Source organism: Meles meles, chromosome 13, assembly GCF_922984935.1.
Source record: "Meles meles chromosome 13, mMelMel3.1 paternal haplotype, whole genome shotgun sequence".
In the NCBI taxonomy this organism is placed as follows: domain Eukaryota; kingdom Metazoa; phylum Chordata; class Mammalia; order Carnivora; family Mustelidae; genus Meles; species Meles meles.
In genome coordinates this window covers 52,843,845-52,863,330 of record NC_060078.1, presented here as the reverse complement: position 1 = coordinate 52,863,330, position 19,486 = coordinate 52,843,845, and the positions used below count along the sequence as shown (strand labels likewise).

The 19,486-nt window shown below is 40.5% G+C and overlaps 2 protein-coding genes across 12 annotated transcripts in view; one reads left to right on the top strand and one right to left on the bottom strand.

Annotated features, from left to right (window-relative positions):
• The window catches only part of MARCHF5 (membrane associated ring-CH-type finger 5), a 48,733-nt gene extending 46,348 nt beyond the window's left edge, over positions 1–2,385 (bottom strand). The window contains exon 1 of the mRNA XM_046026536.1: positions 2,069–2,385. Within this exon, the coding sequence (XP_045882492.1) occupies positions 2,069–2,103 (35 nt within the window). The 5' untranslated portion in view covers positions 2,104–2,385. The remainder of the gene's footprint in view (positions 1–2,068) is intronic.
• CPEB3 (cytoplasmic polyadenylation element binding protein 3) overlaps positions 2,336–19,486 on the top strand; it is a 195,285-nt gene continuing 178,134 nt past the window's right edge. For 6 of the 11 annotated variants that reach the window (XM_046026535.1, XM_046026534.1, XM_046026533.1 and 3 more), the window contains exons 1-2: positions 2,460–2,671; positions 12,890–12,998. In XM_046026535.1, the coding sequence (XP_045882491.1) occupies positions 12,956–12,998 (43 nt within the window). In that variant the 5' untranslated portion in view covers positions 2,460–2,671; positions 12,890–12,955. Of the gene's footprint in view, positions 2,430–2,459; positions 2,672–3,312; positions 3,399–12,889; positions 13,003–19,486 lie in introns of those variants that run through there. The other 5 variants (XM_046026523.1, XM_046026526.1, XM_046026529.1 and 2 more) reach the window with 5 other exon arrangements.

The window sequence follows — 19,486 nt, the reverse complement described above, 5'->3', positions numbered from 1 at the left end:
CTGAGCCACCCAGGTGCTATCCATGCATATTTTTAAAATGCTCTCCAGGTGATTCTAATGTGAAGCCAGGTTGCAAACTACTAAAATAATAAGTCTTTGAATGTTATCTTAAGAATCTATGTTAAGATATCTCAAAAAGGGGGCGCCTGGGTGGCTCAGTGGATTGAGCTGCTGCCTTCGGCTCAGGTCATGATCTCAGGGTCCTGGGATCGAGCCCCGCATTGGGCTCTCTGCTCCGCAGGGAGCCTGCTTCCTACTCTCTCTCTGCCTGCCTCTCTGCCTACTTGTGATCTCTCTGTCAAATAAATAAATAAAATCTTTAAAAAAAAAAAAAGATATCTCAAAAAGGTACAAAATATGAGGGTTACTCAGTATTACAGCCATCAGCTTAAGTAAACACAGAATTCCAAGGTTCTATTGACAAGCTGTAAGTGCCTCAGAAATCCTTGGCTTTTTATTTTTATGGAAATCTCCAAAGAACATAGAAAAGCCAGGTCATCTTTTAGACACAAAAACCCTTCCAAAAGTCATCTATGTAAAACTGAAAGCAGCAGACACTCAAAGGAAAAAAAAAATCTAATTACAATATATCCTGCAACAGAATAGGGTCTCATTTGATTGGAAATGGCAGTGGAATGAGGAGGTCTCCTTTAGGCATTTGTAATCCTTTGCAATTTGCCAGTATGCTAAATTATAATGACGGAAAAACCTACTAACTTATCAGACCCCTAGACAACTGGGGAAAATGACAAAAAAGTTCATACATTTGTTCATCAAATACTTACTGATGATCTATTCAGTACCAGGCTCTGTTCTAGGATTTAAGATAAATAATAGGGAAGTTTCTATCTTCTAGGAGCTTATGAATTACTTACATTAAAAAGGGGGTAGTCAATACAACCTGATCTGAATGCTGACCTCAAACAACGGCTGGATTAATGACTGGGTCATCCCAACTGAATAAAGTAAGTAACGTGACTTTTATCAACATGGGTGTCTCAAAATTCTAAGCTCCAGAGGAAATGTCTGTCACTCTGGGAGGAGATGTACTCTTGGGTGATTTGTGTTCTGGGTGTGGCTGACCCAAACAGCTTTTATCTGGGTATAATCTCAGTTAAGGGAAGCTTTTCATTTAACTTCTTACAGTTGGATCTTTACTCAACATAAAGAAGTGTACCACCTGCTTAACAAGGTGCCAAGTGGTCTGTCGACAATTTAACCACAAACATCACGCATTAGCCTGCAGCACTGGCTATGCCAGGAATTTTAAGACCTGGCTAGGGAGAAATGTAGACTGAGTCTCCAAAACTCATGGTAGAACCCATGAACTAGAATCTGAACAGCAGAGGGCGGTGCAACCGACTTCACAACAAGAGTTTCACAGACAGGAGCCCCCCAGAAATGGGCCACTAGCCTCGGTATAAGGCAAAACTTTTTCAGTGAACTCAACGAATCATAAAATATGGTAACTGTTCAGGGCTGGTCTCATGTGGCTGTTTTCCATAACCTCTACTCTGGTCTGACCGTTAAAGCTCCCTTGTGAATAGGTTTGACCTTACAGTTTGGGGGTGGGGATGGGACGGGAGGGGGTAAGGAGGAATGAAATCAGACTCTCAGGCTTCCCAAAAGAATGCTTACCCTTGGTTTTTGGAAAGAGTCTTAAAACTGCAGGAGATCACTCCCCTAAAAGATAGTCTGGTTGTTCTTGCCAGTGACATCGCTGACAAACACGTTACAACATAGTTTTGGGGGAGGGGAGGAGTGTAGGAAACCGAAAAAGAAACTAATTCTGTGGACTAACCCAAACCCCCCTCACTTCAAAAGAGCGTCCCAACAAAACTAGTCGCCACTCCCTAAGTTTCGCTTTAAGTCGAAGCACCCGTGCCACCCGCTCTGGCCTCCCCCAGCACCGACTCCAAACTTTCCGCCCCTCACACCGTCCCCCAGGCGTGGAACTCCTCCCGGCACGCCGGGCTCCGCTTACGGAGAGGCTCGAGGCCGGGCTCGGGAAGGGCCAGAGTAAGAGCGAGGACCCGCGGCTCGCGTTCTTCCCCAAAGCTGACCGTACCTGTCCAGCATCTGCTGTAGGGCTTGGTCCGGCATCTTTCGCGGAGCCGGCACACTGGGCCCTCCCCAGTGGACCTGGTCAGGGCCCGGCCCAGGGACAATAGCACTGAGAGGCGGCGGAGTAGGCCTCAGTCCTCCGGCAGCCGCGAACCCGCCGCCCAGCCTCCTGGGGTGGCTCCGCTAGCCCGGAGGCGGCGGTGCGCGTCCTGCGGGCGTCCGGAGGAGGCGGTGGAGAGCGAGGAGGAGGAGTCTGGGGAGGGGAGGCGGCGAAAGCGGCCCGGGTTCCTGCCCGTCGGCCCGGGGTTCCGGTCCATGGACCGCGGGAGCCGAGTTGCTGCCGGCGGAGGAGCTACCTCTGTGAGGTAAGAGTCACCGCCTCCGTGCGCGCCGGGGTCACGACGCAAGGAGGCCCAGAGCAGCCTGGGAGATGTAGTCCTCGGACCGTCCCCGCTAGAGGCTGCACAGCCCGCCCTGACCACCGCCGCCGAGCCCGCCGCCGCCCGGCCGGCGCCCTCCCGTTTCCTTCCTCCAGGGGGAAATATGTCCTTCGGGCCGCTTTCCAGGAAGCTGCAGGATGTGCCGCTCCACTGTCAGTAGCAACAAGGTCAGCCCTTCCTGCCTGTTTCTTTTCTCAGTTTTTGCCCTCAGGTGGGACCGACCCAGGTGAGGGAAGAGAGCTAAAGGGCCATTTCTCATCAGGGTCCCCAGCCCCGGTCGTGGCGTCGGGGCGGGCCGTGGCGGGTGGAGGTGGCAGAAGCGCCTTCAGAAGCCCTCGGGCTGGGGCCAGCCTCTGCCGCGTCTGAGCTCATTTTGGGGAGTTACACAACCGCGCAAGGGGTCGGATGCACTGGTGCGGGAGGGTATTCCTACAGGGTCGGGGAGGGTGGGGGAGGCTGCCTTAGACCAGATGGTTCCCACCGGAGCTTCTCAGTGTGTGTTTTGGGGGAGTGGCGGGGGAGAAAAGATTATTCTCTCCCTCTCTAGGAGCCTTCTAAAATGTGCCTGGTCTTTCAAGGGCTCGCCGACAGTCTCCAAATGGAACATGTTCGTGAATAAACAGCTCTTGCTTACTCAGCTGTGGGTTGTCAGGGGTGTTTGTTTCTCTCTCTGCTGCTGGTCCCTGTTAACCATTTCCAGTCGCTTTGACACCTCCAAGCAGGTGGATGTGTGGGGGGGGGGGGGGCGGAGGGGAATCAAACGGGAAAAATCATCGATCACTCGTTGGGTTATTCTTTGACGCTCTAGGGACAGCTTTGGCGGGAGGAAAGAGCTGTTGGCTAAAACGAATGCGTCTTTTGGATGACCTGTGGCGTTCTCCGGTGCTGTAATTGGTAGGACGTCTGGTAGTTTTCCCTTGATTATGCCTCATTTCTGCTGCAAGGTGTTTGCTTTTTCTTTAAAATTAAAATGTGTCTTTAACCTCTTTTTTTAATGTGGAATTTTACAATCAGCTCCTAATTCTAGAGTTACATTGCCAGAAAGAAAAAAACAAACAAACAAAGAAAACATGTGAACAGAAGTTTATTTGGGCTCCAGTTTCTGCAAGATGCTTTTATGAAAGGCTTTGGGAATTTACATGACTATAAGTAACGATTCACCTTTTTTCTCACGAAATGTAAAACAGGCCCCCGCTAGTGGAGGGAAATAAGAATTTAGTTTACTCAGGGTGTTTGATATTTTAAATTCCTATTTATTGCTCCTCCTACTGGGTAAGCCTTCCCTTACTGTGTATTTATCTCTTAAGCAGTTGTCCACTAAGGAGAGGAATATATACATCCTGCTCAAAAAATATAATTTGATCCCAGCATACTGATTAAGTAGGCTAGTGCAAACGTCATCTACTTTTATGACTTATACTAAAAGTTCTCACCTCATTTGATAATTCCTGTTTGAACCCTAAATTGGAAAGTAATATGCAGTTTTGTTGATAGAGAAGCTGTGTACAGATAACTTTATTTTTTAAAGGAAAAAAAAGGATTTTATATTAGATTTCCATGAAAAGTCTGTTTCCTGGCTGTGTCAGAAATCTTTTGGAATAGAAAAAAAAAATATGTTATTCATCGTAACAGTGATTAGCACCTGATCTTGCAATTCCACTCCTTGTTTTTTACCCAAGAGAAATAAAACATGTCTAGACAAAACTTGTATACAAATGTTCATAACAGCATTATCCCTAATAGCCCCAAAAGTGGAAACAACCTCAATATCCATCAACTAATGAAAGGATAAATCAGATATGGTACATCTATACAATAGAATATTATTAGATAATAGGGAATGAAGTTCTGATGCATGCAGCAACATTGGTAAGTCTTGAAAATATGCTAAGTGAGAGGAGCTGGTCACAAAAACCACATATTTGTTGTATGATTCCATTTATATTAAATATTAAGAAAAAATTCATAGGAACAAAGTAGATTAGTGATTACGTAGGGGTGGAGGGGTAAAAGAGAAAAGGGGAGAGATTGCTAATGAGTACAAGGTTTCTTTTCGGGGTGAAAAAAATGTTCCGGAATTAGAGCGGTAATAGTTATACAATGTTGTGCATTATATTGCAATTAAAAAAATAGTGTAAAATCAAATTAGATTCTAGTGGTGGCACAGCTCTTTAAATATACTAAAAAAATTGAATTGTACACTTAGTATCGGTGAATTTTATGGTATGTAAATTATATCTCAATAAAGCTGGTAAAAGAGTAATTAATTAGTTCCATATAAAATTAGCTCCATAAAAAATTAGCTCCATATAAAATGTTCATAAGGACATCCAAAGAGAAATGGATAAATAGATAACTCATAAATCTTTATTATCAAACTTTAATTTTTAAATATTTTAATTAGTATGGGCAAAAGTCATGACTGATAAAACTCATGAAATAAATTAATTCCTTGCATTTGAAATGGGTGACACATATAGCCTGAATTTTAATATTATCTGTCGACTTTGTTGTCCTCAGCTCTTGCATTTAAAAATAAAACTCAGTGGGCACCTGGGTGGCTCATTCCATTAAGCTACTGCCTTCACCTCAGGTCATGATCCCAGGGTCCGCGAATGGAGCACCTGCATTGGTCTCCCGGCTCATTGGGAGCCTGCTTCTCCATTTCCCTCTGCTGTTCCTCCTGCTTGTGCTCTCTTTTTTTGTCAAATAAATAAATAAAATATTTTTTAAAAATAATAAAAATAAAAATAAGACACAGGGCACTGTGTGGCCCAGCTGATTGAGCATCCAACTCTTGGTTTAGACTCATGTGGTGATCTCAGGATTTTGAGATGGACTCCTGTCTCAGGCTTGGTGCTCAGCATGGAGTCGGCTTGGCTTGTGTCTCTCTCCCCTTTCCCTCCCCCCCCCCCGCCCCCCGCACATGTACTCTCTCTCAAATAAATAAGATAATTGGAATTATAATAAATCAGATAATTGGAATTATAATTTACTTTCTGATCTTCAAAGAAACAAAGTCTTAATTACTTAGATCTTAGTCTCACCAAAGGGGGAAATAATTTGAAATGTACTGCATTTTACATAGGGTTAAAGGTTTGTCGTGAATGATATTCACTCGGCCAAGAGAGTTATGGAATCCTTGAGAGTTGTGAAATATATTAATAATTTTATTATGGATTTAGAAATCCCTGAGTACAGAACCACTCTAATATGTCAGGAAATTTAAAATAGTATCTTACTTTAATATTTTTCCATCATGCTTGTTTTGAACTGTCTGCCAAAACGACCCCTGGAAGTATTACATAGAGAAATAGTATAAAATAAACAGGTGCCCTACAAAGAGAATTGTCATTTGCTAAACTTGTTGATAACTGCAGGCTGACACATTCCAGGTTGCAGAAAGTTCTTCATTAATTCATTTCACAAATGTTTACAGCAGACTTATGACATGCCTGGGTACTCCAGTAGTAAATTAAATTACTGTTTAAGAACATACAAACTCCCTAACAGTGGTTATATTAGAAAACAAACAAACAAACAAAAAAACAAAAAGCAGGGGCACCTGGGTGATTCAGTTGGTTAGGTGTCCAGCTCTTGATTGTACCTCAGGTCATGATCTCAGATTTGTGGGATCAAGCCCCACATCAGGTTTTATACTCAGTGGGGAGTCTGCCTGAGGATTTTCTCTCTTCGTCTTCCACTGCCCTTCCCCCCGCTTCTGGGCTCATGCACTCTGAAAGATAAATATACCATCAAAAAAATAAAACAAGGTAATTAAATATGAAATATTACATAATGCAGCACATGAAGTACCAAATGAATGGCATGGAAATACAAAGTGATTTAGAAGTTTAGAGGCATTTGTTAGGGCCTGATGTATTAAAGAGAACTGTGTGAAACAAAGGAAATTTAGGAGGTAGGAGGAATTCTAAGTGAATAGGTAAATTGTAAGTGTATATAGGTGAGGAGGTGGAGAAAGATCTTGGGTCAGGATAAGGATGAAAAGATGTACAGAGAAGAGTTAACCTGTTACTAGAACTATAGGTCTTTGTTGAGTAAGAGTGAAAAATACACTTGGTTGTTTAAATAAGGAATAGTTTAAAAGGCCTTGAATCTATTCCTTCAACAAATATTTATTGAACAGGCAGTATTTATGCAACAGGCACTAAACTAGGCACTGGGAATACAATAATGAGCAAAAACAAGTATATTACCTGCCTTTTTATAGTTTATAATGAGAGATTATCACATAAATTTTTTTAAATTTGTAAATGTGGTCCATAGTTATGAGAGGTTATAACTAGGGATTCGACCTAGAGAGGAAAGTCAGGAAAGTTTCTCTCAGGAAGTGTCCATTATGCTGAAGCCTGAAGAAGAGCAAGAATTAACTAGACAAGGGGAGCAGGAATGAGCATTCTAGACCAAAGAATAGCATGTGCAAATATCCCATGAAGGAAAGCCCATGATGAATAGGGGAGACTGAAACAAAAAGGGAACTTGGGGCAAGACTGGACCAAAAAAGGTCAATCAAGTGACAGACAGTGAAGAACTTTGTAGGCCATATTAAGGAATTTTGCCTTTATCCTAGTATCCTGCTGTGAGAAGTAGTTTAGACATAGGAAATATACTCCATTCTCTAGGAAATGGAAAGTTAACTTGTGGTTCCTAAACCTGGTGTGAGTCAGAGACTCACCCTGGAAATTCTGATGTGTGTGCCTTGACATTGTGCCCAATTAGCTGTTTGTGTTTTTTTTTTTTTAAACAAGTTCCCTAAGTGATTATTAGACCAGTTGTATCTCTGCAGAAATACTGCAGTAGTCAAAGCTTGCGTTTGAGTCTTAGTATTGCCACTCAGAAGCTCAGCAACTTTGGGCAGGTTATTGAATCCATTTAAGCCAAGTTTCCCATCTTCAGGGAAAGAACTATAGAGTTTACCGCATTGGATAACTGGGAGGATTAAATTAGAAAATTCATTTAAATTGTTCAGTATAGTCCTGGACACATGGTTTAGAGCTCCATTAGTGTTAGCTTCTAATTATTACTGAAAGTTCTTGAATAAAGGTAAGAGTGATTTAGAGGGATTAACTCTGAAGTGGTATGCAGGATGGATTAGAAATAAAGATAAGTTAGATCTCAGTAACTTGGCCATGATCTGTAACTATTTTAAAGTTTGCTTAAACACAGCTATTAATGCTTGAAGATCCTTAGATAGGCTAAGTAGTTCTTAAGTAGATAGGCTCCTCATCTCTAAAGAACTTTTATGGGGAGAGTTTGGTCTCCAGAGTACATTTTACTGGCTTAGGATCTGTAGGATTACTTTGAATTGACTTTGCTTAACTCTGGACAGAGGCTTCACTGGCTTATAGAGGACAGTCTAAGACCTGTCTGTCTTTATTTGCTACTTAGAGAATAGACCTAACAGCTTATATCCACTCAATGCAGTAGATATTTACAGAGGGTAAGTAATTTTACATACTTAAAAAAAAGGTGGAGGGTTCCCAGGCGGCTCAGTTGTTAAGGGGCTGCCTTCGGCTCAGGTCATGTCCTGGGGGAAAGCCCTGCATGGGCCTCCCTGCTTGGTGGGAAGCCTACTTCTCCCTCTCTCACATCCCTGCTTGTGTTGCCTCTCTCGCTGTCTCTGTCAAGTAAATAAGTAAAATCTTTAAAATATATATTAACAATTTTATATATCATTATCCACTAACTTGCCTTCTCCTCCTCTTCATAAATATGGTAGAAGACCCATTATGTTTCATTATCCTTGCTTAAATTCCTTTCTCTGGGTTATATGTCCCTGGATATGCAATGGTATGTCAAAGGTAGGCAAAAATCAGAAGACAACATGTCACATATTCCCTCTTGTATCTTGTTCCTGGAGCATCAGTTTATTAGAAAATGTACATATAAGGAATTTTTTTTCCTTTTCAAATAAACATGAATATAGAGTAGTGGTTCTCAGAGTGTGGTCTAGCAGACCCCTAGGACTCCTTGAGAACATTTCCAGGAGTATGTCAGGTCAAGATTATTTTCACAAGGGGTGCCTGGGTGGCTCAGTGGATTAAGCCTCTGCCTTCGGCTCAGGTCATGATCTCAGGCTCCTGGGTTCGAGCCCCGCATCCGGCTCTCTGCTCAGCGGGGAGCCTGCTTTGTCCTCTCTCTCTGCCTGCCTCTCTGCCTACTTGTGATCTCTCTCTCTCTCTCTGTGTCAAATAAATAAAATCTTTTAAAAAAAAAAAAGATTATTTTCACAATACTAAAACATTATTTGCCTTTTTCACTACATTGGCACTTACATTGATGGCACAAGCAATGATGGATGAAACTTCTAGTGCCTTTGCACTATTAAAGGCATTGGCACTAAACTGTAGTGTTACATACTTTTCACCACCATGCATATGCAGTAAAATCAAAACAGAGGTTCACTTAAGAATGTTTTTGATTTGGGTGCCTGGGTGGCTCAGTTGTTAAGCATCCAACTCTTGATTTTTGGCTCAGGCCATGATCTCAGGGTTGTGAGATCAAGCCCCACATTGGGCTCCATGCTGGGTATGAAGCCTGCTTAAGATTCTTTCTCTGCTCCTCTCCACCCCTTGAGCATGCCTGTGCTCTTTCTCTCTCTCTCTCTCTCTCTCTCTCGAAAAAAAAAAAAAAAAAAAGATTGTTCTTCAGTAAGCAGTAAAAAAATACTTCATTAAATCTTGACCCTTACATACACACATTTTTAATATTCAGTGTGGTGAAATGGGAAATGTGTACACATTTGCATCCAAATATGACAGTTGTCTCAGAGAAACACACGCACTTGATTTAGGGGCAAACAGCTGGCTGCTCATGGCACACTACTTTTACCTGAAGGATTGCCAAAAAATTTAAATTTTTGTGCTGTAAAGGATACTGTTGAGAAAGTGAAAGGACATCCCACAGAGTGGGAAAAAATTTTTGGAAATCATGTGTCTGAAAGGGGATTTGTATCTAGAATATATGAAGATTTATTTCAACTCTGTAGTAGGAAGGCAAATAACTCAATTAAAAAATGGGCAAAGGTTCTGAATAGACATTTCTCCAATGATACACAAATGGCCAGTAAGTACATGAAGAGATACTCACCAACATTAACTATCAGGGAGATGCAAATCAAAAAAGGACAAATGTTGGTAAGAAAGTGAAGAAATTGGGGGCACCTGGGTGGCTCAGTGGGTTAAAGCCCCTGCCTTCAGCTCAGGTCATGATTCCAGCGTCCTGGGATCAAGCCCCGCATCGGGCTCTTTGCTCAGTGGAGAGCCTGCTTCCCTTCCTCTATTTCTCTGCCTGCCTCTCTGCCTACTTGTGATCTCTGTCTGTCAAATAAATAAATAAAATCTTTAAAAAAAAAAAGAATGTGAAGAAATTGGAACTCTAGTACACTGCTGTTGGGAAGATAAAATGGTGCAGTCACTTTGGAAAACAGGCAGCTCCTCAGAAGGTAAAATATAAAGTTTCCAAATGACCTAGCAGTCCTACCTCCAGATCTATACCCAAGAGAAGTGAAAACATGTCTACATAAAAACTGTAGATGATTAGTAATAGAAGCATTATTCATAATAGACAAAAAGTGGAGCAACCCAATGTCCATCAAATGATGAATGGGGAGATGAAATGTGGTATGTCCATGCAATGGAATATTGTTCAACAACAAAAAAATTGAAGCTGGGGCACCTGGGTGGCTCAGTGGGTTAAGCCTCTGCCTTCGGCTCAGGTCATGATCTCAGGGTCCTGGGATCGAGCCCCACATTGGGCTCTCTGCTCAGCAGGAAGCCTGCTTCTCCCTTTCTCTCTCTGCCTGTCTCCCTGCCTACTTGTGATCTCTCTCTCTCTGTCAAATAAATAGAATTGAAATACTGATACATGCTCCAACGTGGATGAACCTTGAAAGCATTACACTTAAGTGAAATAATTCCAAAGAGCACATGTTCTAGGATTCCATTTCATGAACTATTAAGAATAGGTAAGTGTGCAGAGATAGAAAATAGATTAATGGCTGCCTAGGGCTGTGGCAGACAGGGCTTTGGGGGTGGTGACAATTAAGGTGTGCAGAAGTTTCTTTTTGAGGAGATGAAATTGTTCTAAAATTGATTACAGTGAGGATTGCAACTCTGAATGTACTAAGAGCCACTGAATTGTAGATTTTCAATGGATGAATTATATGGTGTTTTGAATTATGTCTCCACAAAGCTGCTATTTAAAATAATACCAGGTAAGGCACCTGGCTGGTTCAGTTGTTGGAACAAGTGAATCTTGATCTTGGAGTTGTGAATTCAAGCCCATGTTGGGTGTACAGATTCCTTAAAAATAAAATCTTTAAAGAAATTATAACACCAGAGAAGACCTTGAAATCCATTATTAATAGACTGTTTTAATAATGTATGATACACCCATATAATAGGATATAACTGGGCTATTTAAACAAATGAGATATTCTATACAGGCCATAAGGGAAAGTTGCCAAAAATATAGCAGCCATCAGTTAGGATTTTTGTTGTTGTTGTTCCGTAGAAATCAACTAGCTAATTAAACCCCTTTAGGGGACATTTGTTAATGTCTGGAGACATTTTCGATTGTTACACAGGGAAAGCTACTGGCATCTGCTGGGTAGAAACCAACAGTGCTGCTAAAAAATCTGCAATGCACAGAACAGCCCCTCAGAACAAAGAATTATGTAGCTCAAAATGTCAGTAGTGCTGGGGCACCTGACTGGCTTGGTTGGTGGAGTGTAAGACTCTTAATCTCGGGGTTGTGAGTTTGAGCCCCACATGGGGTGTAGAGCTTACTTAAAAAAAGAAAGCCTTAAAAAAAATTTTATCAGTAGTGCTGAGGTTGAGAAATGCTGAACAACCAAAGGGCAATTCATTGGGAAGATACGGGTTAGTTTACAAAATTAAAGGTAAGGCAGGAGAACCAGGCTAGAACCGTGAAGTAGCAGCCACTCCAGAGAATATTGTTAGCAGGGACATTCCTCATGCTTAAATGGGTTCAGCACTGGAATTCAGCATTGTTTTTATTCTACTCACAGTTCCGGATTTAAGGATGAGGCATCTAATCAGTCTTTTCTGTCACTTAGCTAAGAGTGGGCAGTATACCTTGAATGAATGAAGGCAGTTCCTCAGAAGGAAGTACATTCATTAGCAAGTATTTATTGACTATATGTTTATGTTTCAGGTTTTATTTAGGTGCTGGGGATAGAGTACAGCAAAAGAGATGAAAAGACCCTTTTGGAACCTATATTAATAAGACACTACATCATGGCAAATCTTTAATTAATAACTAAAGAAGGCAGGATAGTTGCCAAACACCAAAACCAGTAAACACTAAGTACATATGAAGTGAAAAAGGCAGGTAGTTGATAGTATGTGTGTGTGTATATATCTATATACATACATACATAGACACACACACACACACACACACACACACACACAATCCCATTTACTTGTTTTATTTCATTTCATTTTATTTTATTTTTTAAATATTTTTTATTTATTTGACAGAGAGAAATCACAACTAGGCAGAGAGGCAGGCAGAGTATTTCATTTTATTTTAACTTCAGGATGTAGATGTACAAAGATTTGGAAATTGTTTTTTAAAAAATATTACCTCCAAGGGCGCCTGGGTGGCTCAGTGGGTTAAGCTTCTGCCTTCAGCTCAAGTCATGATCTCAGGGTCAAGCCCCGCATTGGGCTCTCTGCTGAGCAGGGAGCCTGTTCCCACCTCCTCTCTGTCTGCCTGCCTCTCTGTCTGTCGAATAAATAAATAAAATCTTTTTAAAAAATAAAAAATATTACCTCTGGATGGTAAGACTGAATATGGGGAGAAGAGCATACTTTTCATTTGATTGCCTCATAATGTTTTCATTTTCACCATGAGCATGTATTTTATAGTTAAAATTTTTAAACTATAACTATTTTAATTAGATCAAAAAGTAACAGAAGAAATCCTTGGTGCAAGTGAAGGATGATTAAAAATGTTTAAAAAGTCACAATATTGGGGTGTTTTGCTTATTATGGAAAGGGCTGAAAGGAAGAAAGAACATCTGACTGGAAAGTATGGCCTGTCATCATTTAGCAAATATTTGTTGAACACCTAGCTGCCTTAAATCTTTTTTGGAAAAGATGGAGTAAAAATAAACTAAATATCAAGCAGCAACCATGTGTGAGGTACTCTGTGAAGTGCTGAATCTGGGACAGGATTGAAATTTGGAGCAGATCTGATAACTGCCCTCACTGGTGCTTGTTGGCATCTATTTGTTGAATACCAGACATGCGGCATGCACTGAACCCTCTGCATACGTTACTTCAAATCCTAACAACAACCTTACCAGGGAGGTATCTATGTCTCCCGTTTTACAGATGAGAACACTGAAAACTGGGAAGATGAAGTCATAGCAGATAAGTGGCATAGCTGGCTTCACATTCATGTATGAAGACGTATCTGACCTCACTGGAGAACAGTGTATAAGTATGTGAGTAGTTAAATAACAAGTAAAAAAGAAAACAGTTTCTTACAAGAGCAGTCACAGGACTACCCTTGATTAATTTTTGAAGAATTTTATTAGATAAGTATTCCAGGAGCTCAGAGAAGGAAAAAGAGATTGCTGCAAACGGGTGGTCTGGGCAGGCTTCCTAGTTTGGGGAAGTGGTTTTGTGTCTTGTGTATTGTGTCTTGAAGGAGTATATAGATACATGAAGACAAAGAGTGTCAGCCTTTATGGAATGCCTTCTTGAGGCTGGAAACTTCTCACCTAAACCCCATAGCCTCATTTGAGAGTTGAGAAAACAGAGGCCTCTCCTTACCTCCACCCCCTGCCAGGGACAGGCAATTAACAGGCATAGTATTTGGCAATCTATTACGTGCAAAGTTAAATTCATTGTTATAGCCAAACACTTACTTCTATTTTATAGCTTCTGTCTTGGGTAGATTGAATTAATGATACAAGAGAAAGTATACATAATAAACTAATAAACCAGGATATACCCTTCTGGGAGAATAGATATTCAGCATATGTACTTTTCCTCTGCTTAGGTAGTTTGAAACCTTTATGAGGGTGTTTTATCTAATTTGATTCTCTACAGCTGAAATCTCAACTTGGTAATTCTGAGGAAGGTCATCCATTCAGTCATTTGTTCAACATTTCTTGAGCTCCAACTTTGTACCAGACACTGTAGGAGATACTGGGGATACAAAGATATGAACCATATCTGGTCATCAGGTTGCTTACAATTTAATGCAAGAGACATGTAGTTGTATTTACAATATATGGAAATGTGAACCAGTCTTTTTGTATCTACACTGAGAAACCTAGGAGTCTTCCTTGAGTAATTTTTCTTCTTTACCTCATCCTCCTAACTTTCAGTCTCACCAAAATGGTCCATTTATCTCCTAACTATTTCTCAAATACAGTTGTTTCCTTTCTTCTTGCCTTCACCTCAGTCCAGTTGACTGTCATCTCTTCCTTGAACTACTTAACAGCCTCACCCCAACTGATTTGAAAATTGGCTTTCCAGTCTGCTCTTTTCTCCCTTTGATTCTCCAGTAGACTGACCTTTTAAGAAATGTAGAACTAAAAAGAAAAAGAAATGTAGAACTGATTATGTTATCTGCTTAAAATCCTTCTGTGGCCCATTTGAATCCTGTTGAGAAAGAGCCAGTAAAAAGCATAAATTTAAATTTAGCCATTTTGGAGAAAAAGGGAATAGTTAATAAACTGTACCTCCAGAATCTAAACTTCGTAAGGGCAAGGACAGGGACCAAGAAACCATACTGGTTTTGTTCAATACTATATCCTCAGTATCTAGCACAGAGGCTGGCCAATGGCAGGTGTTCAGTAAATATTTATTGAAGTAAAAAAAAATTAAAAAAAAAAAAAACCTTCTGGGGTGCCTGGGTGGCTCAGTGGGTTAAATGTACGACTCTTGGTTTCATCTCAGGTCAGGATCTCAGGATCATGAGATGGAACCTCATGTTGGACTCTGCAGTCAGTGTGGAGTCTGCTCAAGATTCTCTCTCCATCTCTCTCCCTGTCTCCCACCCCCTACTCACAGGGTGTGCACATGCATGTACTGTCTCTCAAAAAAATAAAGGACACTTCTAAGGCTATAATGAACCCTGTAATATTTTATTGGAATTGGAGGAATTGATACAAACTCATGATTCTATAGATATAAACACAGATGTATGCATAAATATGCTTTTTAGCTCTGTTGAGAGAACCTAAGATGATGACACCCCAGTGAATATATCAAGTGGTATCTCAAACCAGGCTTTTTCTAGCGAAATTATCTCTTTGCTAATTCCACATTGAGGCAGGAAAAATACATGAGCTGGAACATCTGCAGTGCCAGAAAGTAGGGATTGCTCAAAAAAAAAAAAAAAAAAAAAAAAAAAAAGACCTGGCAGCCAACCTGAAGGGATTCCAATGAGACAGGAGACATTTTGAGTAACAAAATAATAATAGTAATGAATTACAACTTCTGTAATAAAATATGAATCCATGAGTTCTTGCTGATAAAAAATAAATGAATAAATCGGGAGAAGGAAAAAAATCTTCCTTAGAGCAGCATTAAAGCTAATGTAGACGAGTTGATGAGAAGAGCAGATCACCATTTGCAAATACCACAGAAATAATTGATGCAGGCAAGAATCATTAATGGATGTGAAAATTATTGGATAAAGTATGTTGAGAAACAGAATATTCAAGAGAAAATATCTTCCCAAAGATGGGGTGCTTGGATGGCTCAGTTGGTTAAATGTCCGACTCTTGATTTCAGCTCAGGTTGTGATCTCATGGGTTGTGATCTCACAGGTCATGATCTCACGGATTGTGAGATCAAGCCCTGCAACAGGCCCTTAGCTCAGTGGGGAGTCTGCTTGAAGATTCTCTTCCTCTGTCCCTCCCCCGACTCTCTCTCTTGAAGAAGTAAATCTTACCAAAAAAAAAAAAAATCTTCCCAAAGATGGTTAAGTAAAAAGTGAATAGTTTTACAGTGAAGAAATCTGACAGACACTATCATGTTCACTCTGAAATGATGCACCAAGAAGGACACAGCATCACTTTTGTAGTATTATTGCCAAAAATATATAACCTGAATTTGATCATGAGGAAACATTAGATAAACCATAATTGAGGTACATTTTACCTAATAACTGGCCAGTGCTTTTCAAAAGAGTCAAGGCCATGAAAGATAAACACTGAGGACTATCCCATATTAAAGGAAACTAAGGAGACATGACAATGAAAGCAATGTGTGATTCTGGATTGGAATCTTAAAAGGGATATTAGTGGAGCAGTTGGTAAAATAAGGTCTGTAAATTAGGTAATAAGTAATGAATCAATTGATTTTGATGACCCTCCTGTGGTCATTTACATTGTTAACATTTGGAGAATGTGGTTGAAAAGTATAAGGAGATTCTTTTTTATAATTTTGCAATTCTGAATTTATCTCCAAATGAAAAGATTTTTTTAAAAGTAGTTCTTTTTTTTTTTTTTAATTTTTATTTATTTCTTTGACAGACAGAGGTCATGAGTAGGCAGAGCAGCAGGCAGAGAGAGGGGGAAGCAGGCTCCCTGCTAAGCAGAGAGCCCAATGTGGGGCTGGATCCCAGGACCCTGGGATCATGACCTGAGCCGAAGGCAGAGGCTTAACCCACTGAGCCACCCAGGTGCCCCATGAAAAGATTTTTTTAAAAGCAAAATAAAATCCTACTTCTAATGGCTTTATAATGCCCTTGCTTACTTACCAGTTTCCTTACTTACAAGCTCCAGAATGTGGCTACCGGCTTTCTTCTTTAGTTCCCTGGGCACACTGTGCTACCTCTTTTCCAGAGCCTTAAGGTAGCCAGAAGTATGCTATTCTCTTTGCATAGAACATTCTTCCTTTGAACTTTATCCTTTTGTTCTTTAAGGCTCATCTTGCTTACATTAGAAAACATTCTGACCTCTTAATCCAGATCCTGACATCATATGGTTTCATACATCTGGTACTTCTTCAAGCATTTTTATCACAACTTCTATGAAATTATTTATCATGATATTGACTAAGACCTCACTCACTAGAAATTACTGTTTATAAGAGTTGGAGGGATTGTGTCTTCTTGCCCAAAGTTATTTCCCTAAAGCCTTATACAGGCTTTCAGTGACTATTTGAGGAATTAATGCAAGGCATGCAGTGGAGCATTCCTCTAATCTCTGTAACAACTTGGGTGAGGGATGCCTGGGTGACTCCATTGGTTAAATGTCTGCCTTTGGCCCAGGTCATGATCCCAGGGTCTTGGGATTGAGTCCCACATCAGGCTCCCTCTGCCTGCTGCACTTCCTGCTTGTGCTCTCTCTCTCTCTGACAGATTAAAAAGAAAAAAAAAACAAAAACAAAAACAAAAAAAAACTTGGGTGACATTGAACATAGGAGACATTTTAGGTTTGAGGAGATGAAGGTGCAGACCCGAAATGGTGGCAGTGACAGAAGAGGATAGAGGAGTCTTATCCCAGAAGGAGCCATATGACTTGAGAGAAAAGAAGGAAGAGTAAAAAATGCTCAGGTTTAATCATCAGCTGCATAAAGGTGCACAGTTGAAATGGCACTTGAGTCACTTTTCCAGCAGTATTTTTTAAAAGTGTGTTCCTAAATATTTGAACATGAAATCTGTTTATTTTTAATAAAATGCAGTGTGCTCATAGTAAGATACTATGTTACATAGTAAAACTTCGTGTTTTAGTGAAAATACTAATTAGCATACTAGTTAGTATATTTGATATTCTAAACTTTACTAGAGTATTTTAATTAAAATGCTGTATACCCATGGTAAAATACTATACACCATGATGAACCTTAAATGGTAAAACTGACTCTATGAGAATACCTGAATACCCCTCTGTAGTGGCTGCCATGATGCTTCAACTGGATCCTCTCTTCTCGCTGAAGTGCTCATCCCATAGCTGATGGAGATACTGGCTCCTGATCATGGAATGTGAAGCTTTGTTTTTACTGGGCATTGCTTTAGGATGCAGGGGACTCAAGTGCCATTTCAGCTGTGCACCTTTATGCAGCTGATGATTAAACCTGAGCATTTTTTACTCTTCCTTCTTTTCTCTCAAGTCATATGGCTCCTTCCGGGATAAGACTCCTCTATCCTCTTCTGTCTATCCTCACTTCAGGTTGTCTTCCCGAGAGCCTATAGTCAGTGACTGGCTGATTTAAGATGCAAAGATTTAGCTTCCTTGCCTTATTTGAGGCAAGCCTAAGGGCCATTTCAGCTCCAGAGCTTATCACAAGATCAGCTGAGTACTCAGTTGTAACCACCTTGGGGGGTCAATATATCTCTCTTGACTCTTCCTGCCTTCTTCATTTTATTGTAAATGTAGTTGCCAGTTGTGTCCTATCTGCAATAAAACATTTGCATGCAAAACTTGGTCTCAGAAACTGCCTCTAAGGAACTCAACGTATGACACGGTCTAATCTGACTACCCTCTAAAGGCTATGATCATTGGAACCTCTGTGTGTGTGTGTGTGTGTGTGTGTGTGTGTGTGTGTGTGTGTCTGGGTATTCCACACCAACAAACAACTTTTAAAAAGTCGTAAAATATATATAAAAAAAGTGCCCAAAGTAAATGTACAACTTGATGAATTTTCAAAACTTGGCAGTAGTTTTTTTTTTTTAAGATTTTATTTACTTGGGACAGAGAGGGAGAGTGCATGCACCACAGGATGTGGAGTCTGGGGCAGAAGGAGAGGAAGAAGCAGGCCTACCACCAAGCAGGGAACCTGACCCGGGGCTGGATCCCAGGACCCTGAGATCGTGATCTGAGCTGAAGGCAGACTTTTAACTGACTGAGCCATCCCGGTGCCCCTCTGCAGTACTTTTGTGAAAGAGAACAAGGAAATGATTTTGGATAATGTGAGAACCACTTATATTTTCAACTTCCTCATGGTGGAAATTTTCAGAGAGAGGGGTGTATGGCCAAGGGAAGTTGGAAGTTTCTTAGATTTTAAAAGAGTAGTTACCTTACACAGTCTTTTGATTGACTGTGGTGCACTCTGAAACGAGAGGAGCATTCTAAGTCTATAAAAATTGAGGTGAAAAGGGGAGCAGAGATACACAGCAGAGATACTGTGAATCATTTCACTAGGAATAGAAAGAAAAAGATCTTCCTGAAAATCAAATATCTATAAATCAAAAATGTCAAAATATTGCTAAAAATTTGAGTAACCAAGATTTTCCTGTGAATCAAACTTAATACTATTTATAGCTCAACCTAAGCTCTTTATCCTACTGTTTTGATTTTAAGGTAAAATTTCAAGAATCCATCCATGATTTTGTTCATCACTGATAAACACAGCTTTTCACTGAGGGTGTTCAGTTCACTTTCTGTCTCTACCACCACCACCTTCATCTTCTCTGGCCTGGATGATACAGTAGCTGGCCTTCTAGTCAACTCTGCTTCCACTCTTACCCCAACTACAGTCTGTTCTCCACAGACAACCACAATGGTCTTTTGAAAGCTTAAAGCAGACCATGTCACTGTTTTGCTTAAGGCTCTCCAGGGGATTTCCGTCACACAGAAAAAAATCCAAAATCTTAGCTTAGCCTAAAGGGCTCTACATGATCTGGTTCCTGCCTCCCTTCCAGATCTCATCTTGTACCACTTTCCTCATTGTTTACTTGCTCTCTAGCTACAGTAGATTAAGTGTTCCTCTAAAATGGGTCAGAAAACTAAGGCGGGACCAAATTTTGCCAGAAGCCTATTTTTATACTGCCAGAGGACTAAGAGTGATTTTTACGTTTCTATAGGGTTGTAAAACAACTACAACAACAAGAACAAAAACAGTTATATTCAGGAGAACCTATGTGACTTGCAAAGTCTATAATATTGACTATGTGACTTTTACAGAAAAAGTGTGCCAACCTCTGCTCTAAAGGCTTATTCTTCCTCTGTTAGGATCTGTTCATTA